We start from the raw sequence: 27760 nt of genomic DNA on the forward strand, positions 1-27760 counted from the left end.
GCCTACGCAGAATTACCTGTATCACAAATAGTTTAGTTTAATTTTGGCTCGTATGTCTGTAGCCCTCGAATGATCTTATTGTCAAACCGCTATTGTCCTATAAATAGACAGATTTCCGAGTAAGATAGGTGAGGGTAAATGTGACGTAAGCGAGACAGGTTTGGTGAAGCGTTCCAACACGACCATGTGATAATACATACGGCGGATATGAAATCGTTCAATATCACAATATTGTATGTGATATATCATCCAATAGGTGCATGGAAGACGATGTTTACAAAAGTTTTAGAAAGAGATGACACCATAATGATGCCAAATATGAAGTGGGAATCATTCGATGGTAAAAATGTTTATGTGTAAAGACACAGGTGTGTTACTGTCATATTAAAGGAAATGAGGAGGCTTGGATGACAGAATGTACCCCGGAATTCATCAGGTAAGTAGAACAGGTAACTAGTAAACAGAATACTGTAAGGATTTTCCATATGGAATACTTCTTGTTCAGGTTTAAACATGTACAATATATGTGAATGGCATACTTCTTGTTTAGGTTTACATGTGTACAATATATGTGTATTATGTAATCAGGTGTTTTATCAACCGGATTGTATTTGCTCTGTTTGATATAGTAAGTTTGGGAATCACTCTCAGTTTTGCTACTTCAAACTGATAGTTATTAATGATGCAAACCAAAACCAGACACCAACCCATAGCGGATCATATCTGTATACATACATAAATAACAACTGGCTGCTATGGCATTGTCATAGTCATGTAATACTATGAGCTATGTCTCGCTCTATGGACCTGATTCAATCCTGGAGAAAGCAAACACAATACAAAATATCGACATAATACAACACAATTCAACCCTTATTCAAACTCAGAATCGATAGGAGGAGGAAAGTTGTAAATACATAGATAAATATAGATTCGCATGAAGACTCATCAAACTACAGGAATACGACAAGTGTGAGTTAATATATTCTGCTTAATCGACGACAACAACCATATAAATCTAGATCACAACAATACTCACCGTACAAATCTAGGTCACGATGACACTTACCATACAAATCAAGGTCACTACGACATCCATCATACAAATTAAGGTCGCGGTGATACCCTTCATACAAATCTAGGTCACGCCGACATTCGCCATACAAATCTAGGTCACTACGACATCCATTATATAAATCTAGGTCACGGCAACCGCCATACAAATCTATGTCACAACAATGCTAATCAGACAAATCTTAATTCACGACGACACCCTTCGAACAAATCAAGGTCAGGACTACACCCATCATACAAATTTAGGTAACGGCGACATCCTTCATACAAATCTAGGTCACGCCGACAACCGCCATACAAATCTAGGTTAAATCGTCATTCTCAAAATGCAAGTGAGCGTGGCGACAGCGGAACTACTTGTCATATCAGTAAGTATGAAGAAACTTTGTTAAACTATAATGACATTCCAAGGTTGTAAGGATCTCATAGTTATATAACATATATAACTGAACGAAATGATTTAAGATTAGTTCTTTATTTAAAAACTATACGAGTTGAAGGATGGAAAATGGTGTGAGTTAATATATTCTGCTTAATCGACGACAACCACCATACAAATCTTGGTCATTGTGACACCCAACATACAAATCTAGGTCATTGTGACACCACATACAAATCTAGGTCATTGTGACACCCAGCATACAAATCTAGGTCATTGTGACACCATCATACAAATCTAGGTCATTGTGACACCCATCATACAAATATAGGTCATTGTGACACCAATCATACAAATCTAAGTCATTGTGACACCCATCATACAAATCTCGATCACGACGTCAATGCAAATCTAGGTAGCAACGTATAGTTTCACAACATACATAGCTGAACGCATTTCATTGATGAATAGTCCTTTGTTGAAAACAAATATGTGCTATCAAAATCTGAGTATAACACTCAAGGAAATAAAGATCACAAACACTCATACTAATTTACCATTAAGAGCTATACGTTTATGTTGTATGATATCCTTTCAAGAAAAGTTTAAATGTTAATGAAAGAAATGTTCTAAATGAATAAAAAAAAACCCACTTTTTTATTTAAAAAAAACCCTAACTCACCAAACAAATATTGATTTAACACCTGACTTACTTCTTTAGCATGACACTATTTCACCCTTAATCGCAAAAAATGAATTGATTTATATAATAGACTTCACGGCTATACATGTGTTAACTCGTTCGGGTAGTGTTTGGCTTACAACGGAGTGCTCACCTCCCTTCCCAACATGAGATAATTTGGGGAGTTCTTTGTGGTTTCATTTTCCGTTGATCGGTACGCCATCATGACGTAGGGCAAATGCTCATCCCAGTCCGTTTGGTGCGTGTTAACGAACATGCTCAGCATATTCACGAGGGTCTTGTTAAATCTCTCCACCATCCCGTCGGATTGTGGATGGTATGGAGTGGTGCGAGTTTTGTTGATTCTCAACAAGTGGCACATTTCTTGAAACAACTCGCTTTCAAACTGAGAGCCCTGGTCAGAGTGCATACTGCTCGGGACTCCAAATCTTGCCACTACTTCCTCTACAAACACTTTTGCCACGGTCCTGGCTTCCATGTTGGGCAACGCAAAGCATTCTGTCCATTTGGTATAATAATCTGCAATTACTAAGATATTCTTGTTGCCTCGAGAGGTAAGTGGAAGCTCGCACAGCATGTCAACGGCCATCCTTTCCATGGGATACCCCGCTGGTGCTATTTGCATAGGAGCACGTTTTGTTTGAACGGGATTTTTCCGTCTACTGCATTGATCACAGCCCTGCACATAGTTCTTAACATCCGCCTGGAGCTTTGGCCAATAGTAGCTTTGTCTAATTTTGGCAAGAGTTTTGGTGACCTCCAAGTGTCCAGACGTTTTGTTGTCGTGGCAGTGAGTCAACACGACCCTTTTTTCGGAAGCTGGAACTATGGCTTGAAGACATTGCTTCTTGTGGGGGTTTTCCCGATAGAGCAAGTCATCCTGGAGAATCAAGGATTCAAACTGTGACCAAAGGGTTTTTGTCCCAACATTGCAGCTTGCAACCTCTTTAGACGGAGGTTTCTGTCCATTCTTGACCCACTTGCGAATCTCTGCAATGTCTCGGTCGTTCTTCTGTTTCTCTGCCAATGTTTCCACACTTTCTACTTTAGTCTGAGGATCTATCTCCCTGTCCTTGATGGTACAGACCATCGCCTCCTCGTTTTTATCATCCCAATGAGGATCAAATCCACAATCTTTGCAAGGAATCCTGCTCAGAGAATCAGCATTCTGATGCTTGATTCCAGGTCGGTGTTCTATCGTCATTTCGTATGAGCTCAGCACCTGAAGCCATCTGGCCATTTGTCCTTCAGGTTGCTTAAAATTCAACAGCCAACGTAACGAACTATGATCAGTGCGAACCGTGAATGTCCTTCCATAAAGGTAATGGCGGAAATACTTAGTAAAATGCACCACCGACAGAAGTTCCTTTCTTGTTACGCAATACCTCCTTTCTGCCTTTGTTAGTGTCCGACTTGTATAGGCAAGAGGCCGTTCCATGCCGTCAAAGACCTTTGATAACACACCTCCTATTGCGTCGTTGCTCGCATCAACATCCAGAATGAACGTTTTTGTAAAATCGGGATGAGCAAGCACTGGAGCGCTAATGAGCTGCTGCTTCAGGAATTCGAAAGACTCCTCGCAGTCAGAGCTCTAGTCGAATGTCCTACCCTTCTCGGTTAACCGATGCAGACATTTTGCTATTCGGGAGAATTGTGGTATAAATCTTCTATAGTAGCTGCAGAAACCCAGGAACGAGCGAACATCTTTTACATTGGTTGGTCTCGGCCAGTCCTTTACAGCCTTCACTTTCTCTGGGTCGGTAGCGACCCCTTCCTCCGAGATGACGTGACCGAGATACAAAACTCTTTTGCCAAAAAGTTGACACTTTCTTGCTTTAAGCTTCAGTCCAGCTGCTAGAAGTCGGTTAAAAACAGTTTCGAGGTTGCTCATCATGTTTTCAAAGGATTTCCCCATCACTATAATGTCGTCCAGATATATAAGGCAGATTTGCCACTGAAGGCCAGCTAATACCGTCTCCATGAGTCGTTCAAAGGTAGCGGGTGCTGACTTCAATCCAAAAGGCATTACCAAAAATTCGTACAGGCCAGTCCTGGTTGAGAAAGCCGTTTTAGGTCGGTCCTCCGGCTCAACCCCTACTTGCCAATAGCCTGCGTTTAAGTCGAGAGTGGAGAACCATGTACACCCAGACATCTGGTCCAGTGCCTCATCTATACGAGGCAGGGGATATGCGTCTTGCACAGATACTGAGTTCAACCTCCTGTAGTCCACACAAAATCGGTGAGTACCATCTTTCTTTTTTACCAATACTATCCCCGACGACCATGGACTTGTAGATTCCTGTATTACTCCATTCGTTAACATATCCTGCACTTGTTTATCCACTTCACTACTGAAGTGAGCCGGTACCCTGTGAAGTGGCTGTTGATAGGGTGAGTGTTCCCTGTATCAATCGAATGTTGCACCACAGTGAACAATCGCTCATGTCTTTTTACCATATCCCTAACCTTGCTGCTTTGCTGAGGATTCAGATGTACTTTTGACCGACTGAGTAGCTGCTCTAAATCTTCTCTCAGTTCCGAGGAAGCCCCTGATGTATTCGCCTCTACAGTCTCCAAGGTGTCCTGAATAGGTGTCACCTGAGCAAGAGAGGTTCCCGGGTAAATCACTTGGGGTTCCTCTTTCAGATTCATCAGTCTAATAGGTATCACTGGCTCATTCCTGACCAATGATCGGGCAATTAATGCTCTATCACTCTGCATAAATTTTGCCAGCCTTTCAACGAGCAAGGAGTCAGTCCGAATTTCTTTCTCCACAGGTTTACAAACCTTCCCTGGGACTAGCACTTCGGAGTGTGCAGGAACTATTATCTTTTCAGAGCAGCACACCCTGTAACATCCAAGAGACCCTTCATACCTCATATCGACCTCTTCCTCGTCTTTGGTAAGACAACCTTTCTTCAAATCCACTACTACATTCTTGGATTTCATGAAGTCCAAACCCAATAAGCCATCGGTGCTTATCTTGGCTACCACCGCCTCAAAGCACATGGTATTGCATCCTTCTGGTCTGATTAGAAATCTACCTCGGCCAAGAGATTCCAGTGCCGCTCCATTAGCAGCTAAAATCTCCTGCGTAACTTTCTGTAATTCAGGTCTCATGGCTAAAGGTATACTATTGTACACCTCATCAGATATTATGGTAATCGTTGCTCCAGTGTCTACTAGGAGTTGAACATCAATATTCTGGATTTTAGCTTTGACGTACATCCCAGATTCATGAGCTGCTGAAGATATCCCAACACCAGCCGTGCTCTTGGTATGAGCAGATGGTTTGGGAGGGGTTTTTGGGCCTTTGGAATTCTTATCCTGCTTGAGCTGAGGACAGTCTCTCCGAAAGTGATTTTTGCTTCCACATTTGTAGCAAGCCTTGGAGCCCGGTGATGTATTGGTCGGCTGATCTTTTCCTCGGTTTGAGTTTTGATGTCCTTCCCTCTTACTACGTAATTTCTCAATTTCTTTCTTGAGAGAGTCAAGTTTAAGGTGCATATCAGTCAGCATGTTCTCTGTCTCTCCCTTTTCTGTTGGAGCAGGGTTGCTTTCCTCTGATGTAGCTGTCCTTAAATATGAGCGTCCATCTTTTCCGTGTTTCTCCGCTCTATTGTACGCCTCCAACTCGACCGCAAGCCTAATAGCATTAGTCAGATCCTGGGGCCTGGCTTGTTTAATTCTGATCCTCATTCCAGAGTCTGCCAGAGATTCAATAAATTGCTGCTTAGCCAGTGTGTCGCGTACATTACTTGGCACAGTAGGATATGCCAGGTTCACCAGCCTGCGTATTGCTTGACCCAACTCTGGCAAGGATTCTGAAGCTTTTTGTCTTCTTTCTAGGAGTTGCACACGGTAGAGCTCGTTTTGATGAGGAGGAGCAAACCTTTCCTGTAATGCTTTTACCAAGGCTTCATAATCCTCCTGGTTTCCTCGTGGTAAGTCACCGAGGATGCCTTGTGCTTGTCCACGTAAACTCACTGCTAAGTACAGCCCCTTTTCCCTATTTGACCAGCCGTACCCATAACTTCGATTCTGTCACTGTCGTGGGTAGAAAACCTCACTCTAGACCCTCGTCGGTTGGGTGTACCACTATAAAAAGTAGGTAATGGACTAGCAGTCGTTTCCCTAGTGCTCCGGTTTTGTACATCAAGTTTATTCAGCTGTGTTTTGAGCTGCTCAATTTACTCATCAATTTGATTGGAAATGCCCCTATCTCCATCATCATCATTACCGAACCCCAACCCAGGGTCAATACTGGTGGTTCGTCGTGACTCAAACCCGGAATCTCTAGGTAAGTTTAGAGTCCGTGGTAAGGAGAAATATGTTGTTCTGGGGGTGCGAGCTTCTAAGCTAGGTGTTCTATCACGGCTAGCTGACTGCTGACGGAGACCTTCAAGGCGCTCATTTATTGATTCCATGGCTTCTTCATAAGATGCCATTCTTTTGGGTAATTTAAATATTAATTACTCACAAAATACTGCTCAATATATATTTACCAGTATCAACTGATATCTACATTGATGAAAATAAAAATAAAATCAAGTCACAGGGATCCTACCGCTGCCGCCAGTTTTTGTAACGTGTCGGGTGTCCGTACCCAAGTTACTTCTTGGGATCCCTTATAGGTGCTCTTTCCGGGTGCTCAAAAGTGCCGATATATACAAAAATATATTCTAAGCATGCCTTGCTCAAGAATGGTAGCAATAATAAAATATATACACACACCCTTACTGAGCAGAACTGACTAACAATAATTACAGATATTAACTATATGTAGAGCAAAGGGCAAAACGTCTCTTCCTATATCTGCTCACTACTTAAACAACACTAAATATCAACTATTAATACAAGGTAAATTATAAGAGAGAGCATGTAATGTTACGGCTATGTTATACCCCAGTACTCGATCCCCGAGTACTCCCACCAGACTACTACGCCGGTACGCCTGTCCGCTCAAAGGGACATAACTCATATAACACCGACCAACACGCACACACACACACAACAGCTACAATGCACCGCTGCTCACAGTCACAGCCAGCCTCAGGTACCAGTGCTCAGAACACTCCAGAGCACGCGTTACAGCGTCTGCTCACTACAGCAGGGCCCGTATATTATTTACTATACGACCGCTCTAACCTACGGGATGCCTGTGAAGAGAGCAAGACTGGGGGAAAGCACTATTTCAGCTACGTCTACAGTCTGCTCACTCACTTCAACTCGTAGTTTATTACCGTACCTTTTTAGTGCTGCTGCCTGGTCAGTCATCGAAGTCTGGTCTAACTGACAAGCTAGCAGACGGCTTTATATACCCTCTCAAAACCGAAGGTAGCGCCGTCTATATTCCCGCCGGAACTTTCCTATACTATATCTTTTTCTTTAAAATGTTTGAATGTTACGCGCTCTAATCACGCCATGCTACAAGCTTATTATTGACACCGAGGTTGTATCAAAACACGGAAGTAAACAGGTATTGTAACATTATAAACTGTATAACATTTGTACAAATAAACAAACAGCTGGATAGGTGAAAATATGCTTGTCACAATTGGAATACAAGCTATAAGCTCTCCTAAAATACGAATATGGTATCATTTCATGAATTAAATGATTCAATTATTTTAAAGTAACTTTTTTGTAGTTTGGCATTTTTTCATACTTCATGGCTGAACTAAGTGAATAATTGCCAACATCACTGTGTATGTATTTATATGATATACGGGTTATTGATCATGTTCAGGTATATAATGGCGTTGTCTCCGGTATCATACACTAAGAAAAAATAGCTCCGGAAGGGATTGAGGTAAGGGAATAACAAAATTTATAAAAATAATATACAGCTAACATTACTTATAATGTTACATGACGTCGTCATAATAAATCCCTCGTACAAAATTCACAGTCTTTCTTCCTTAAAGATAACATTATAGCTATGTAGAGACGTACCCTATACTTTCCCTCACAAAGGAATTTTACCCAAATTAGAATTTTTAAATCAAAATAAGTCCACTCTCCTAAACCAATTTCGTATTTACAAATGTACAATATCAATATATTACAGTTATAGAGACTAGCCTGTACATAGTTAGAATATACTTCCAAAGATAATTAAAATGATTTATCAGACTAACAGATTTATAAAGATAAACCGCTATGTCTGACCAAAATTTGTTCACACCTTTTGGCTCTATAATTACATATACATGTATCACTGTTCTGAGTTCTATATATATATAACTTATCGGTATCACAGAGTGGCTTTATAAACATACACTACTTGAATATAGTGGACATCGTATTAGGGGGCATCTAAACAGAAAATCAAGTCTAAACAATGGTATTTTACAGGTCTGTAAATCCCTACTATGTTGCAGTTTGACAGAAGTAATTTGTTTAACTTTTAATATCTATCATGGCAAACCATGGGTCTTGCTATTGACATATACAATGTAATTTGTTAGGCTGTAGATTTCAACAAAACAATTTTCAGGGGGACATAATTAACTCATTTGTATCGCACATATTGAACAAAATAGCAATGTCCATTTGCTCACAAGAGTCTAACAAAGTAATAAGAGAATTGGTTTGACCAGATTTGAAATGCAAATGGCGGTTATGAATGATATCACTCAAATATGGCATATAAGGAAGTATTTTGAACATCAGAAATGCCCTAATTACACACTATAAAGAACTCCAGACATTGAGTATGGGTTAAAATATGCATATTTCTGAAAAAGGCCTAAACTCACCAGTTTAACAATTTAACCTAAAAAGGTCCTTCTTATTATGATCAGATGTCAAAAAAGTATGATATAGAAGCATTTTTGTTGATTGAAATGCCTCCCTATATGACTTATTTGTGTAATATTATTTACTGCCGCCATTTGTATTTCAATGTCAAATCAAAATGAGTGTTTATACGTACATAAGTCTAATTGCTTGGCTATTTCTCAACTTTTATTGATTGAAATGCCTCCCTATATATCTTATTTGTGTAATATTATTTACTGCCGCCATTTGTATTTCAATGTCAAATCAAAATAAGTGTGTATACGTACATAAGTCTAATTGCTTGGCTATTTCTCAACTTTGGTCATTTGTGTGACTTAGAATTAGTCCTTGTTGCATTTTACCACAAAGTAACTCTAAAGAAAAAACATGTTAGCATCTACAGGAAGAAAGTATATGTTCAAACAAACATTTTGGTAAATTACATGACTATTTTTGTGATTTTTTTTAAGATATCTATTCGCGTATGAAATGCATCATTATTTTGATGTAAAGATGACCCTTAAAACAGGGAGCTAATCTTTTACCTCATTAACACATTGAAGAAAGGCGATTCCTTGTTCATCCATGTTCCCTTATTCTAGTTAAGAATCTGGTCTGCTCAAAATACAAAAGAAATTCTTTTTGGAAGTTACGTTGTCAGTCTCTCAACCCCTACTTGTCCCTCCTCTGGTCTTTCCTGTGGTCTCTCTCTCTCACCTATACACAATTACGTATATCAATATGATTTCTGAGACCCTCGCTGAACTCAACCCTTAACGACACCTATCTATCATCATTTTCAGCAGAAATATTGATACACTGTATTTTCTTCTCAAATTACAACTTAATTGTAACCAAAACATAAACTATAAGAAAATCAGTTCTTGATATAAATATGATCTAGACATATTACATTTATACATACAATGTATCAAACTATTGTTTAACTTATAGAGTTGAAAGAGTACTTCTTTGTTTGAAATGATAAAACCACTCTCGTAAACTATACTTCTTACACAATCGAGTAATGCAAACATAATTGTGAGAAATAATAAAATTAATTTGCAAAACAAAAAATATCTATTTAGATGGAGTGTGAAGCCCAGCTAGGTCCGACTGGGATGTCAACCCGTTGACCATCACCTACAGCAAAATGGAGCTGGCATGGTGTGACGCTGCCTACATAATACTCAACTCACCTTTCAGGTGATGTATTATACGTTATATTCGATATTATAACACCGTATTATGATAATGCAATATTGAAATAGCTGTTGAATTATTCATCTATTATGAGAGAGAGAGAGAGAGAGAGACGCACGCACTATAAACAGCTGCTTACAATAATGAAACGTCATCATAATATGTTGCGCAATCATGTCGTAAATGAAATACTTGCACATATGTGAGGAAAAATAACAAAACATAGGACTATTCCAAGACATGAATATCTCAACCCTAAGAATTCGGCTGGTCAGTGTTGACTTGCCAAACTCTTACACTCTGGTTGGGATATCCTTGTCCATGAGTATATTACCGAAATGAGTACTTTATAAATTAGATTTAAAGACATAATATGCAAGAAGAATGATTGTGAAAAAAAAAGAATATATTTTGCCTGAATAAAAAGATTTTAATAAAAAAAAAAGGGGGTAATGCAATTACAGTGTTCTATTTATCACTGGATAGGGAGTGTAATAGTTTCCACTATCTATATAACTAAACGTTGCATAGTGAGATAGGTGCTTTACGGTCATTCATATTATTGTTTTACTATACTTTATGTTGACCTCTTGTTGCATACAAAATAGTTCGCTTGAGTGATAATAAAATTCTCAAAACATTCTCAAAGTTATCCAATTGTGTTTCAGAAACGACAATAGATAATGTCATCAATCCCTCCTTTACACCTTGCAGCGAGTCGTGGAGACTTGATTAAGGTACAGGAACTAGTACGTAAAGGTGCAGTACTAGAAACAAAGAGTGATGAAGGTCTGACACCTGTAATGCACTCAATTCATAACAACCACAAAGACGTGGCGAGCTACCTGGTCAAGCAAATGACCGGTAAAGACCTGGCTGTCGAAGATATCTTCGGATACAATGTCCTTCATTACCTGGCAAGGGATGGTCGTCCCTTGGTTACAGCTAATGAAAATCGTCTGTGAAAAGTGCCCGGAAGCCATACAGAAAGTGAACTACAAGGGGCGCCAACCAATAGATGTGGCGAGGGAAATGTTGGATGATGACCCGCGGCAAAGTGAATACAGAGAGATCATTCAGTGTCTTGGTAAATACTAAACAAATTAATAAAAAAAATGTTTATGTCCAAAATGCACAATACATCCAAAGGCCATTGTCATTATACTGATCAAACTTTAAATCAGATACTCTCTATGAGGATCACACAAAGTTAATGATATGATTAGTCAGTTAAAACACGCGTCTTATTTTATAATTCAATCTCTAAAATATTTTCTTTAATATACTGTCACAATTAGTATGGGATGAGGACTATGACAAATATATGGTTTTTCTAGACCAAAGCGAAGAAACTGAGAATTTGCTTTATATCCATCAACCTCATACTGTGACGATTTTGTTATAGCGATACATACCGCAAGTATATCTTAAATCGAAAATATTTGTAAAACACGGGCTTTGATGGTAATAGAACCAAAGGTAGCCCGAATGAAATAAACTAAACTATGGTGTCTACCTATCAACTTAAAAATGCACAAGACTAACTACATGACCTGGGATTTGACTTACTTATGTTTAAATATAGAAGCATTTGTATTTTCAGAAACTCTTGCACAATATCAGGTCAAGAAAGGTATTGCCGAGAAGAGTATTCAAACCTGCAATATCACCATTACTTTCATCGGAAATAATGGATCTGGGAAAACTTGCCTGCGGAAACAATTATCACGGGAAGAGTTTCCAATCGATGGTCCAGGATCAACAAACCTAGTGGAATTTTTGGCAAACTATTTAGATTGGGATCCGCTCACAGGCACCCGCCAGAAACTAGGCGAGGGAGGCGAGGAGGAAACCGGAGTTGAACGTTTGAGGCGAATATTTAAGCGTTACAATGCACAGCAAACTAGCAACACACTGGGTACTGGACAAAATGAGAGCGCAACTGAAAGTTCAGGTATATGAGATACATGTATTTAGGATAAATATATGGATATCATATGCATGTTACCCGGATAAAGTGATGGTCGGAGCAATGAATACGTGTGTGTGTTATCAGGTGGCGATATTGCGCTAATCTTTAATATTTTTTTTATTCAGAAGACAGCCAATTACAGGACCAAAGGAGAGATGTTTCCCCGATACCTGATATGGATGTAGACCACTCACAGCAGGAATTGGTAGGCGATATTTTACATCAGTATGATGACGACACCTACTGGTTCGATACAGAAATGGACGATGACGTTCCGTACGATGATGAATCAGAAGAGAACGAATACGAGTATGAAAACAAAGAGCTGGACAACCCCAAAGAAAAGGAAAGTGATACGATCAAGGGTTTTATCACGCTTTATGACTTTGGTGGGGAGATAATATTCTACAATACTCATCACTGTTTCATGTCTGGAGATATGGTATTCATCCTTGTTTTCAACGTGGCGATGTGCATCGACTCCGTGAAAGGAGAAAAGGAAATAAGTAAGTATTAATTTCAAGTCCATCATTTTAGACACAAAACGAACTTTCCTTTATTAGGTTCGTACCAGTTGTACCAAATACGTACGGTATTGTATAATGGAACGCAATTGAATCTCAAATGTGTTCCCAAGATTGCGGTCATCGCTTGTTTTTAACATGAAATCCAATTATTTTCCTTTTATTGCAACTCAACGTGGATAGTTACATAAACCATTGGCATTTGTTTTACATGTAGTATTTTATAAGGTTGCATCGCAAATCAAGAGTTTCCATTACGTTTTCAATGAAAAATAACAGTTCCGCCATCCATCTTGGATCCACGTGGTACGTTTGATAAAAATGATCCAAAACAACCGGTTCGGTTCTGCTTGTACAGCGGTTCCATTGCGAGTACATCAGATTCGGACCAGTACAACTGGTACGAGCATAATAAAGGAACACACGGAAACTGAGGTATTGCACATCATTTCATCTTTCCTCCAGTCTTGATATAGTGTTAGATATCGGTTAGTATTTCATATTTGTTATACCTAATCCAAACAATGATTTACCGGAACTCTCTAAGTTATTTAATTCATATGGTATAAATGAAAGTAAACTTTCTAGTATTCTTAATTCGCATTTTATATTTTGAGAAAATTGCAGAACGCAGGCTTTCTAATTTTATTTTTAGATACGTTTTGGAGATTATCTTAGCTCTATATTTCTTGTCGTCTGTTATATCAAAATATTATAGCACAAATATCATATCCTTCAAATATATTCAAATTGCCTTTTATCTGTGGCCAGTTGCTTTATAAGTAGGTTTCCCTTGCTCCCTAGTTGTACATGATTAATTTTGAGACTGATAGGAAAACAAAATGCAAGTTCGTCATCGCTTTTTCTCAGCAAGTTCCCCATGGATAATCTTTAAATTGTGTTGTGAGATTTGGTTTCAGTTTGTATCTTGGGGATGTATGTTTACTTTTGGGACATCGGAATACAGAATGGTCGAATTTTGAGAGTGATCAGAACAATGTTTGGCGACAGAAATTAAATTTTTTTATTAATATTTCTGAAACGTGGGGAATGATATTTCTGAAGCTTCATATGTTGTTTGAACAACAAAGAGATGGTTAGGTAAACATTTTTGATTTTAGCACTTGAAATTGAATATTACTGTTTTTGAGACCGAAACAATTGTCAAACGAAGCCATCTATAATTTTAACAGCTGAAAGTTTTTAGCACTGTCTCTCAGAAAATTCTTAGGTATATCTTAGATTCATACGTGTCCTCCGTCATCGAAGAATTTAGAGGAAAACCCCAGACAGGAGAAAGAAAATATCAGACTTGCGTACAACCTGTAGAATTATCCAATAGTGAGCAACAAGTTAAATCTGGGATCACTTTTTACTTACCTGATTGACCATGGTAATTATATGAAGTTTTATATAATATATATATAGAATTATATAAAGCCAAGAGGAACGTATGATTAAATGGTGATTATCAATTGTCCACCCATTGTTTTCCCTTTACAAACAGAAAGCATCGAATCCTGGCTTTGCTCTGTAGGCACATACGCGGTAGATGACAGTGATACTCAGAAAGGAATACCTCCTATCTTACTGGTAGGATCTCATCTAGACCAAGTTCCTGGAACAGTGAGTAATGCTTTTCATTATGTACAAAAGAAAAGGCAGGATCTAACCATTGTTGTATTATCGATTGTTGATAGTTTGTTTGTTTGTTTTGTTTTTAATTTACTTAATACATTACTGATTGAGACATATTTATGGCATTTTAAAGTTAGGTTTGTTACATTGTCTTAGTTGTATAATATGAAACAAAGTTTGGAATACAACTTAAATCAACTGTAATGGTAATCGGAAGAAGTCATACATATGTCCTAGCTAGAACGCATTTTTGTTATGGCAAAATGAAGCCAACTCTAACATAATAAAGAGAGAGTTAATTTAAGTAATTACGTGCAATTTTTTATTTCTTAATATTTGAATATTCACAGCACAAACCTTGGTTCAATGAAAGTGGCAGTCAGTTGTATGTATATGAAAGGTTAAGGTAACTCATTAGCACGTTGAAAGAATTGGATAAATTTTACATTAAATCGTGTTGACCGATTAATCATTTACTTGATAGACATATTTGCAGTTAAATTTAGTTTTTCCACATACTAATAATTCGATCAATTTTATCCTCGATATTTCAGGCAGAGAGCATATGTGATCGTAACCCTCTAGAAGAGAGCGTATGTGATCGTTATCCTCTTGAAGAGAGCGTATGTGATCGTTATCCTCTTGACGAGAGCGTATGTGATCATTCCTCACTTGAAGAGAGCCTATGTGACCGTTACCCACCTGAAGAGAGCGTATGTGATCGTTATCCTCTTGAAGAGAGCGTATGTGATTGTTATCCTCTTGAAGAGAGCGTATATGATCGTTATCCTCTTGAAGAGAGCGTATGTGATCGTTACCCTCTTGACAAGAGATTATGTGATCGTTACCCATTTTGAGGGAGAGCGTATGTGATCGTTACCCTCTTGAGGAGTGTGTATGTGATCGTTACCCTCTTAAAGAGAGCGTATGTGATCGTAATCCTCTTGAGGAGAGCGTATGTGATCGTTACCCTCTTGAAGAGAGCGTATGTGATCGTAATCCTCTTGAAGAGAGCGTATGTGATCGTTCCCTCTAGAGGAGAGTGTATGTGATCGTTACCCTCTTGAGGAGAGCATATGTGATCGTTACCCTCTTGAGTAGAGCGTATGTGATCATTCCTCATTTGAAGAGAGCCTATGTGATCGTTACCCAGTTGATGAGAGCGTATGTGATCGTTACCAACCTGAAGAGAGCGTAAGTGATCGTTACCCTCTTGAAGAGAGCGTATGTGATCATTCCTCACTTGAAGAGAGCCTATGTGATCGTTACCTAGTTGGTGAGAGCATATGTGATCGTTACCCAGTTGATGAGAGCGTATGTGATCGTTACCCACCTGAAGAGAGCGTATGTGATCGTTATCCTCTTGAAGAGAGGGTATGTGATCGTTACCCAATTGATGAGAGCGTATGTGATCGAAACCCCCCTGAAGAGAGCGTATTTGATCGTTACCCTCTTGAAGAGAGCGTATGTGATCATTCCCAACTTGATGAGAGCGTATGTGATCGTTACCCACTTCATGAGAACATATGTGATCGTTATCCTCTTGACGAGAGCGTATGTGATCGTTACCTACTTTGAAGAGAGCGTGCGTGATCGTTACCTACTTTGAAGAGAGCGTGCGTGATCGTTACCTACTTTGAAGAGAGCGTATGTGATCGTATCCCACTTTAGAGAGTGTATGTGATCGTTATCCTCCTTACGAGAGCGTATGTGATTGTTATCCTCCTTACGAGAGCGTATGTGATTGTTACCTACTTGAAGAGAGCGTATGTGATCATTCCCCACTTGCTGAGAGCGTATGTGATCGTTACCCACTTGAAGAGAGCGTATGTGATCATTCCCCCACCTGATGAGAGCGTATGTGATCATTCCCCACTTGATGAGAACATATGTGATCATTCCCCACTTGATGAGAGCGTATGTGATCGTTACCCACTTGAAGAGAGTGTATGTGATCATTCCCCACTTGATGAGAACATATGTGATTGTTATCCTCTTTACGAGAGGGTATGTGATCGTTACCTACTTGAAGAGAGCGTGCATGATCGTTACCCACTTGAAGAGAGTGTATGTGATCATTCCCCACTTGATGAGAACATATGTGATCGTTATCCTCTTTACGAGAGCGTATGTGATCGTTACCTACTTGAAGAGAGCGTGCGTGATCGTTACCTACTTGAAGAGAGCGTTTGTGATCTTAACCCTCATAAAGAGAGCCTATGTGGTCGTAACCCTCTTAAAGAGAGTGTATGTGATCGTTACCCTCTTGAAAAGAGCGTATGTGATCGTTACCCTCTTGAGGAGTGCGTATGTGATCATTCCCCACTTGAAGAGAGCGTATGTGATTGTTACCCTCTTGAAGAGAGCGTATGTGATCGTTTCCTACTTGAAGAGAGCTTATGTGATCGTAACCCTCTTGATGAGAACATATGGGATCGTAACCCTCTTGAAGAGGACGTATGTGATCGTAACCCTCTTGAAGAGAGCGTATGGGATCGTAACCCTTTTGAAGAGAGCGTATGTGATCGTTACCCTCTTGAAGAGAGCGTATGTGATCGTTTCCTACTTGAAGAGAGCTTATGTGATCGTAACCCTCTTGAAGAGAGCGTATGGGATCGTAACCCTTTTGAAGAGAGCGTATGGGATCGTAACCCTTTTGAAGAGAGCGTGCGTGATCGTTACTCTTTTGAAGAGAGAGTATGTGATCATTCCCCACTTGAAGAGAGCGTATTTGATCGAAACCCTCTTAAAGAGAGCATATGTGATCTAAACCACTTGAAGATAAAGTATTTGATCGTTACTCTTTTGAAGAGAGCGTATGTGATCTAAACCACTCGAAGATAAAGTATTTGATCGTTACTCTTTTGAAGAGAGCGTATGTGATCGTAACCCACTTGAAGAGATCGTATGTGATCGTAAACCACTTGAAGAGAGAGTATGTGATCGTTACACTTTTGAAGAGAGCGTATTTGATCGTAACTCTCTTGAAGAGAGCGTATTTGATCGTAACTCTCTTGAAGATAGCGTATATGATCGTAAACCCTGAAGTATCAAGGCTTGATTTTATTACTAAGCACTACTCGACATGATGAACAAAGATCAGTCAGTTACTCAATGAGATGCACATAAGCGACACATTCTTCTTGTCTGCAACCCTTTAACACGCTATGTTTCCCACTTCCGGTTTAACATACCTTTCCATCGTCCTTAGAAACAGCGTGCACAACACACGAATCTTGCTTTTGCTGCGGTAAAATAGGTTGATATGAACTGCAAAATAAGTAACCCTTGGGAAAAGCACACAAAAGTAAAAATAATGATTAAAAAATATAAGAAAATAAGTAAATACGTCAATAGCGGTATGTATCTGTTTACATTCAGTATGGTATGTTCTCTGTAGGAAGACGAAAAACTACAAGTGTTTGGATCCATTTTGGATAAATTATACGAAAATCGTCGAATTCGGCATATAATGGAAAAGCACGTTCATGACATGTTTCCAATATCAAACTTAAACGATTCAACTCAACAAGAAGACATCTACGAGAAGATATGGAAGAAAATTTTTGAGATCGCTCCATTACAGTCTGAATGGAAAACACTTGTTCCAGCGAGGTGGGTCGCTATTGAACAAGAGCTTCTGAAAAGAAAAGGAAGAGGAGTGGACATTATGACCTACCAGGATCTTAAAGAATTAAACAAGACACTTTTAGTACCGCTTTCGGACGAAGATGATATCAGATGTTTTTTAAAGTATGTTTATTTAGTTACTCAACATGTATATGGTATTTATTTCACTCGATTTTGTTATTTATTATCCCCCGCGAAACGCGTTTGCGGGGGATATTAAATTGGGCTCCGTCCGTGCGTCCGTCCGTCCGTCCGTGTGTCCGTCCGTGCCGTCCGTGCGTCCCTCCGTCCGTCCGTCCGTGCGTCCGTGTGTCCGTCCGAGATTCTTTTCCGGGCTATAACTCCATAACCGTTCAACGCAGCTCCTTGAAACTTTCTGAATATATCAGGTTAGTGCCCTAGTTGTGCCTTTTTGCTATTGCGGACCTTCCATTTTCGGCATTTGTTCTGTCACCATGGAAACTTAATCAAAAATACCAAATTACTGTTTCCTTTTGTTTCCGGGCTATAACTCAAAAACCGTTCGAAGCAGCTCCATGAAACTTTCTGTATATATCAGACTAGTGCCCAAGTTGTGCCTTTTGCTATTGGGGACCTTCCATTTTCGGTATTTTTTCTGTCACCATGGAAACTTAATCAAAAATACCAAATTACTGTTTCCTTTTGTTTCTTGGCTATAACTCCAAAACTGTTCAACGCAGCTCCTTGAAACTTTCTGAATATATCAGACTAGTTGTGCCTTTTGCTATTGCGGACCTTCCATTTTCGGTATTTTTTCTGTCACCATGGAGACTTAATCAAAAATACCAAATTACTGTTTCCTTAATAACTCTTACTTTGAGCTTAATTTATACATGTATTTGGGTTTTCATACCAACTGCGGGGCGCGGGGGATAATACCAGGCTTTGCGGCTCCTTGTTAAAAGTTACAAACAACCACGAGCTTTAGTTGGTGATTTGAATCCTTGAAATATATAGATAACGTGAGTGAAAGAAATATCCTATACAGCAGCCATGAGTTAGTGTAATCTTTTTCTATCACAATTGAATAGCTAATTTGAGGATGAAGTTGCGTGTTTTGTGTTATTGTACGTTCATTTCAAGATATCAGTTGAGGTGTAAGAATATGACCTAAAACAAAAATACTGCTAACTGATATGCAAAACTGACAACTTGGGAAATATATGGAAATATTATAATGTATCACATATCATTGATGATAGATTGCACTATAAAACTAAGGCAGACAACCGCGAACTACTTCTTGTGTGTTATCATTTCCGAGACCTTGTGAAACGGCGTTTTAGTGTAAGTCTAAAAACGCATTGAATCATGTGATTAAAAATAGTCCCGGTAAATGGTCACCGTGTCAGCATAAAATAATAAATAACTTAATATAAATTGGTTTAACTTGCTTCGCTAATGTTGTGAAATAAGTTTGATTTGAATTTTTTCGGTTGCATTCTAACAATAGCTTCAGCGATGAATATACCTAAGTGATAATTGTGTCTTCAAGGCATCTTTATATCTTCAGGAAGTTACGAATGACCGGATCGATGCTGGTTGTCAATTTGTATCACAATCCAGTCATTATTCTAAATCCAAACTTCATCTTAGACGCACTGAAATGCATCATCACAGATCCTAAATTTACGCGTGGATTCAAAGAGCGACAGAGATGGAATGCTTTTGCGAAATCTGGAAAATTGCCCTTCTCTGACCTGCATGTATTATGGAGCAACGAGACACCCAAGGATTTCAGCAAGAATCAGGATATCATCAAAGTAGCGTTTGAAACATTTGGACTTTTTGCTAAGCCCATAACGGACGAATTAAGTGTTGATTACTACATTGTCCCTTGTATGCTTCTGGAATCGGATCCTGAATCCTTACAGCCGCTGTTATCTGAACCAGATGTAATCACATCCTCGACAGTCTGCTTCAAATTTGAAAAGGAATTCATTCCACATGCCATCTGGGACAAGGTAGTCGCCAGTTGCATACATAGATTCCATAGCATGGATGAGCCGGGACAGGATCAATCCATTTTCATACGCAGGAGGTTTGTCTGTCTAGCTGTCGACTACCTATGGAATATGATCCTCAACTGTAACGGAAATGCAATGAAGGTCACAATGTTTAAGAGACACAGGGATGATGGGCTGCTCCAAGGTACTGGGATACAAATCAGAAATGTTCTCGAGTACCTCCTTCGAAACGTTCTAGAACTGAATCGGCAAAATCATTTAAAATATCACTTTTGCCTCCACAATGACTACCGATTCTCTCCAAATGATAAGATGGTCAACATACAGGATCTCAAATCTTCAAGTTTGTCATGTTATGGAGCATCTGGCAGAGGATGGATTTCCCTCGATGACTATCATTTCTGGTTTTTAAACACTGGAATGGTTAGTAGCAATATTCTTAAATATAGTTTTACGGAATCTTATACCAAACACTGCGAGAATGTTCATGGGTCCATAAAGGATTCAACTAAAATAGCCTATCAGCTTGTGTTTGACCTGAATCAAGTCCCCGAAAATGAGTTGCTTAGGTTTGTAGCTGTTTTCCTAAGTAAATTACATGTACATATGAAATTGGTACTTTCTATTTACGAGAATAAAGAGTAGGATCTTGAAATTTAGAAAATAAAACATATACACTCCTACTAAATAAAAAGATATAATGGCGTAGTATTCCAGGTGTATAAAGGCGGAAATTTATGAGTTAGGTGTTCCGCAGTGCACTGTAAATTTCAGGGTTACTGTCTTTTGAATACCCGTATGCTCTTATTTGCCATCAAACCGATACAATAATATTATTTTACAGGTTTGGAAAACTTCAAATTTTAATTCGATCTACTTTCACATCATTTTAACATCAAATGAACGATTGCAGGGATGGAGTCACTAGTAATAACATATAGTAAAATATTTCATTGTGGGCCCTAAACAAATCTAATATCTAATAAAACGGAATAATTAAATAGTTAAAGGCTTATGAAATCAGAGATGACGTCTTCTAAAAAAATTTTTTTTACGAAAATACCGCTTCCTGGCAATCCCACCAATGATTTATTTTATAAAGCCGTTAAACAAAAACATCAGAGAATACCGACTTAGTAACAATACCTTAATTCTTAGTCAAAACCGATAACACGAGGCAAAAACAAACGAGTGCCTCGTTCTGAAACCCAGGTGACACCGCTATATTGGCTGCATCGCCAGGTAGCGTTTCGATGTACATTGGGATCAAAAGCCTATAATTCAACAAATTTGTGTATATTTTGCGTTATTCTATTGATGTCATGAGAGTTAACAGCGTCTTCAAATTAAGATCAGTAAACAAAATACAAAAACTCGTACTTACATAGAATGTTGTAGTGTATGACTACAACAAAAGTGAAGTTCTATCAGTTGAACAATATATTTTCCCTGATATTTCATGGATCCATAATTTTAATCTGATAAAACTTTCCTAAAATACATTAGTATTAGTCAGCCATCCTGGCGACAGTTCTAGTTTTTAATAGGTTATGCACATTCACATGCTGAGGCAGATACAAATCAATATGTCACTTACGCGGTGGGTCAAAATGACCAAAACGGTCCTAAATACTCTGGTTTTTGTTTAAGTGAAGTGAGGTTTTATCGATTGAACAATGTATTTTTTTGACATTTCATACCTTTATCTTCGTAATTTCAAACTTATCAAATGTTTAGGAAGTACATTATTAATATTAGAAAATAGGCTCTTTCAAATACAATACACTCTTATTTATCATTTATTTGATTCATGGTGAATGCAACTTAGAAAATACGTCTGTTTTTTGCTAATTGTGTCACCTGGTATGTAAATCGGCCAGCGCCTAGCTATGTGTCACCCGTATGCCCTTAAAAGACTTTTTGAAATATCCCATGGTGATACACTGTGTTTTGCAAATGTGCAAGAGGGGTGTGAAAGTTTCTAATGTCGCTGAACAAGGAATATAAGGAAAAAAATAAATCTAAATCTGTAAAGAATGCCATTTTTTTTCAATTTCACGTTTCACTCTTATTTGCAATAGTAGTGGTTTAAAAAATGTCCAAGATCAAGGTACTCTTTTCTAAAAATATAACTGGGAATAAACTGATAAAACATCATTAAAGGCCCTTACAGAAGGCCTAATGTTCTTAAATATCATGAGAATGCGTTGTAACATGCAATTGTACACTAGGAGTTTAAAATATTCTAGAGGTGACTTTTTTCTATCAAATGTGGTATCCTAAAAGGTTTATGGGTCAAAGGTCCCTTGCACCTTCTGAAGTAACATCAATCCAATTTAAACATATACATGTACCTCATAAACTCCTTCAGCTGAATTCCCTTCACTGTAGACCCATAATATAAAAAAAATGTATCTATTGTGATTTGTATATATGAAGCATAGTAGTAATTCAATATCGATGTTATACAGCAATTAGGTTTATCGCGATTGCGGTGCCCTCACCGACGTGTTAATAATATAGCTACTTTTTAAACAGAAATAAATTTCCATTAATTAAATCGGGGAGTGATTGAATTAAAAAATAATATATGTTATATATCAAAGATGTGCGGTAGTTTATCAAAAGTAATTATCTTTTCTTTTTCTTTATAGCGCAGAAGACATCATCTCGACACTGGTAAGAGAAGACCTTGTATCTATAAACATTGATATATATATTTTTATCGAAGATTTAGAAAATAAATTAAATAAGCAAATAAAGAATGTTTTAAGATGACAGGTATCATAGTGACCTTTTATGATGGTTAAATAACTGTATTTTTAATCAATATAGCTGAGCGGCTCATTACCGAGGGAATTCCTGATAGAAGACCGTCGCTGAAGGAGACTGGGCGAATTGCTAAACTGATCAGTGGAAGAGTATATCAAATGTTCTTCACGGAACTCTTTCTCCGAATGCACGTGCTAGACCAAATCATGGAGGAAACGCGAAACGTTTCATTTCGAACAAGCATCACAAAGGCCTTGCTTCATGTTTTGAATACACGGCATGAAATTGGTTTTGCTGAAATAGCATGTGCAATGCAAAAGCATGGCATGCCATATGATGATCTATCGATGACTTTGGACACAGACCGTGTCGATGTGTTTAGAGGTATGATTACTAAGTCATGTAACTTATTCAAATAGATTAGCGTTCATGGAATCTGTCTTTAAAATGGTTTTAAAATATTTATTATATTCTTATATGGGAAGTAATAAGGAACAAATGAAAGTCAGAAACATACACGGGATCTCATATTGTGAGAGAGGAAATTTAAATGACGTCATTTGTTGATCAAAGTTAAACAGATACTTACCATTTTGATCTCTTAGATATATGTCTGAATGCTAATTTCAAAATATTAAACTTCAGCTGATATATTCCTCAAAACAATTTAAGGTTACAGGATATATTATTTACTTCAGTTATATAATGGGAAATACGTAAAGTAAGCGTATAACAGCCGTAGCTACACTTTGTTATGTTTCTGTTGCAGGTGTGGATGTACCCAATGAAGTCTTAAACAAGCTGATCTCAACACTAAACCTGAATGTCGTGGCCGAGCACATTTGTGCAAAATCCTGCTTCAACTTCTTCATTGAGCTTGGCTTGGATAACAAGGCAATAGACAGAACAGATGTTGACCATGATAAGGTTAATGACAGAATACGAGCTCTGCTTGACAAATGGAGCCAAGATGATGGCGAAAAAGCTACAATAAACAAACTTCTCTTAGCTATGTTGGAGTGTGACATGGATACCAAATCTCTCAAGGATCATGTATTACGTACCTCTTAAAAGCCATATGAAGGAATGCAGTTTAACCTATTTCTTTTAACTTCTATCATATCTAAGTATGTCAGTATAAGCCGTACACGTACTTATTCATAAAAAAACTGTAAATGTTCGTTTTTAGCTGTTACCGTATTTTAACGTATTTTATCTGAATTGGATTCTATGACGATAATTGGTTTCTATGGCGATCATTGGTTTCTATGGCGACCATTGCTGGTGCCCTAATTTATCATAGCGCTAATCTATTTCAATTAGGGTGTGTCAAATTAAGTGCGTTTACAAAAGACAAGATTGACATTCAGGGTGATATTGAGGCAATAATGCGTGATGGCAATTTAAGAACTGGCTATACTTTTTTGCCCCATTGATGAATCAAAACTACCTTTCTTGACATTGGAAACAGGCGTTTTCGAAAGTTCATCAATATTTTCAATTGCTTTGTGTGCTCAAGATAAACATATTTTCAAATCGAATTAAACTCTTTCAGTACAGTACGGGAAAATAAGACCGAATGTTCTTAGGTAAAACTGATATTTTCGTCAACGACGAAATCGCTTACTTATCGTAAACAATGTATTTGTAACTATTCTAGTTATTTGATTTTTTTTGGGATATTACCTAGACAACGGAGAATGTAAAATCATTGTACCATGAACATAAAGAGCGAACAGAGTGATTACTGAACTATGCTAAATAACATTATATGAGGGGTTTGACAGGTAACTGCATCCGGTACTATTGTACCTGCGTACATGAGTCTTGGAATGATCATTTTATATCATTGTATCATTCACGAGCAATATTGTAAAAGGCTAGCTCTAATTTTACAAAAATATTTATTGATTTGTGCGATCGAAAGAATTATGTTTCATTTTATTGTATAATCGCTTATATTATTTGTTGCATATGGTTTGACAGTTTATGTCAAAAGTGGTATAAGGACTGTATTAAATGGACTGTACATACAGAATGCTGCAGGTTACTGAATTTCATGTTGGAAATCACGATGTTTCGAATGAGTTAATACTTTGTCAACATCAATATGTAAATACCGTTAAAAAACCTCCGACACCATTACGTAAAGTTGGAGAGTGTTTGTAATTATCTGGATCATACAAGTTGAAAGAATTTAATGACTATTTAAACATCATAGATCATGATGAATCAATTAGTTGGCCGGTAACAATCGTCAGTAGTTATGGGGATAGAAATGATAAAGCTTGCAGGTATATTCCTTTGAAATTTGACATCATAGTGTATGCAGAAAAGGAAACATGATATATTTCTTTACCCAATATTGACTTATAACCGTTTTCTATATGCTCACCTAAATTCTGATTATCGACAAGGATTTCCGATATAATAAGATACGAAACAATAAAAAAATCAATCAACCGAGGAAAAGATTTCCAGTCGAACTGTCCGATCTACGTTTTAGTCCAGCTTGTAAGAGTTATCCCCCTGTGAGTGTTGGTACAGATAATTAGATGTATTCAATACGTACACGTTGACTTGTTGAATGACTCCTTTGTTGCGATAAACTTGTTTAAAAAAAAAAAAAAAAAAAACCAAAAAAACACCCAATATTGGTTATAGCATTATAATGTATTATTTTAATTATCGTGGTCAGGTTATGTTTTTATTTTATGATTATGATTTTATCTACTAGATCTAATTGTAGATAAAGTTCCTCAGCTTAAATAGAATTCTCCGTATAACCACTAAACATTTACAGAAAACTGTGCTGACACATATATTCATGACAATCAGCTCATTATTTTCTGAACATACCGTACCCTCTCAAGTAGCAAGGTGCCGGCACGCTGTAAAACAAAGACAAACTTAAACACAGTTAGTCCGGACTTTACACAGGTAAACAAACCCGAAGACGAATTATCTGCATTTTCATTGGTCAAAAATAGTATGCATCAAGGGAAGCTCCCTTGGCTATTTTTAGCCGTGGTAACTGGATTCTTATATCAACCTCGCGTGAATACATTTACATTATTTTCAGGTTAATATAAGATTTTGTCAAAACATCTGAGTGACCTTTAGACCAAACAGAGACAAGGGAATACCAAAGTCATATAACAATGATAAATATTGAAAAGTTGAAAATTAAAAATCAACATGATTCCCTACATTTCCGTTTGAAAAAAAAGTGTGGTGACTGAGTTCTAGAGTCATCGTTTGAAATAGTATTAAGACACAAATGGGCACATTTCTCATAACAGCCTGTTGCTTCATTCAGTGTTAAGAGGGATATATGCTGCAATTTGTAGTAGTTAAATAATCGATTTATGAACATTTTAATGTTGGAAGTTGGAAGTGTATCCGTTTGACAAAAAAAGCCATTTCACCAAAGTTTGATGGAATGAATCGTCTTGTTAATCAGCCTCCGTAGTGCTGTTTCTGATAAATGCCACAGACAATGTTGATGAGCTATACTTTATACTGAAGTAATTGTTTGAAATAACAGGAATACTCTAAGATCTGAATTTATAACGCGGTATCTATAGCTAGACAGAATTAAGATAGAGCAATAGATTAACGCTGTAAATCAATTAGTCTGGTGTAACAAAATGACTGACAGTAAAGAAGCAGATATAGCTTAGCTAACGAAAAAACGCTTTGCTTCCATTTCTGAAGAAGGGTTGAAAACTATTTTGGATGATAAGGATTCAAAGAACACAAAGAGATCGACTGAATCAGCAGTTAAAGCTATAAATGATTATCTACAGGAAAAGGGTTGTGTTTATTAAGTGCTGCATTTCATTTCTAACACATTGTCGATGAACTTTTCCTATAACAAAACAATTATTTATATTTTAGGTTAATACGAGGATTTGTCTACCTTCGAAAAGCTGATATTTCACCTTTCTCAGGTTGGGAAATCCTCGTTTTAACATGAAAAAGGTAAATAATTGTATAGTGTGAAATGGTTTCTTGTAAGTTATGTATCTCGTATGTGTGTCAATAAAAGTGTTAATTTTGTACCTTACCTCTTACAGTAATAAGTTACATAGTAATATATATATCCAGATGTCAGATTGTTGCAAGTAAGTCTTCCGTACTAAGGTACCAGGTTGAGTATGCTATCAATCAAAATCTACCGTCAGGGTAACAATGCTACCATATGTTAATTCGAAGTTTAGACCACGTGACCATCACATTATTGTGTTATGTTTTTTTCCAATAATATTTTTTGAAATCTTTATAGTAACTTGCATTTTGTTCTCTCCTCTACTTAATATTCCCTATGGCATGGGCCATATTTGTATCTGTTTTTACAGCCAGCCTCATGGCTTTGTCAATAGTCTTTGTAGTGAATTTTTAACGTGCCTCATTCTAAATGCATTATTTGTATATGTGAATGATAACATATGAAGTTTTTCTTTTATGTAGGAGCTATGTTAATATGTGATTTTGAAAGTTTTATGTTGACAATGATATGTTCTTCTTTAGTAAAAATATGATGTAAATTTGGTATCATTATATCAATTGACTGTATTGACTACTTAAAACAAATATTGTATTATCAATGCTTGCAATAATTGATGTGTATTAAAGCAACAACGGGTTTATCAAATGCATCTACATTGTGTTTTGCTAACACTAACACTGCCCTTATTGATAATCCACTGGAACCCCATTTTAAGCATGACCTTAACTTGACCTCGATGAATTTAGCAGTAACGAATGTTCTATTATCACATTCTTGTTATACACGTATACAGATGACAAACAGGGTTTCAATCAGTAGATACGATCATTACCTGATTGAAAATTAATTCTATTCTTAAAAAGAAATTTTAACACAAAAATGAATTAGGTTCATTGGTTTGTCGGAAGTTAAATACATTGTTATTATGTGGTAAATTGATTTACTGTTCAAATAAAAATACGAGATGTCAAATGACTCAACGATACTGAGCACTGACATCGTTCAAATACACTTTCTGTAGACGTCCACCTTGTTGTTTTGTTTCTTTTCTATGGCATAGAGGTAAAATACCAACATATTGC

At 37.5% G+C, this 27760-nt stretch overlaps 1 protein-coding gene across 2 annotated transcripts; it reads left to right on the forward strand.

Moving 5' to 3' along the window:
* The first annotated feature begins 172 nt into the window (after nt 1-172).
* On the forward strand, nt 173-27703 carry LOC117317767. 2 transcript variants are annotated; one of them, XM_033872695.1, is made up of 11 exons: nt 173-436; nt 10028-10145; nt 10811-11229; nt 11746-12096; nt 12240-12620; nt 14146-14264; nt 17677-18029; nt 19441-20317; nt 22549-22573; nt 22730-23050; nt 23436-27703. In XM_033872695.1, the coding sequence occupies exons 3-11, from the start codon at nt 11043-11045 to the stop codon at nt 23735-23737; spliced, it is 2916 nt and encodes a 971-aa protein (XP_033728586.1). In that variant the 5' UTR covers nt 173-436; nt 10028-10145; nt 10811-11042; the 3' UTR covers nt 23738-27703. The 2 variants fall into 2 exon arrangements, with proteins under 2 accessions (XP_033728586.1, XP_033728587.1); XM_033872696.1 differs by lacking the exons at nt 173-436; nt 10028-10145 and having other exon boundaries at nt 10575-11229.
* The last annotated feature ends 57 nt before the right edge of the window (nt 27704-27760 follow it).

Source organism: Pecten maximus, chromosome 19 (genome assembly GCF_902652985.1).
Source record: "Pecten maximus chromosome 19, xPecMax1.1, whole genome shotgun sequence".
Classification (NCBI taxonomy): Eukaryota; Metazoa; Mollusca; class Bivalvia; order Pectinida; family Pectinidae; genus Pecten; species Pecten maximus.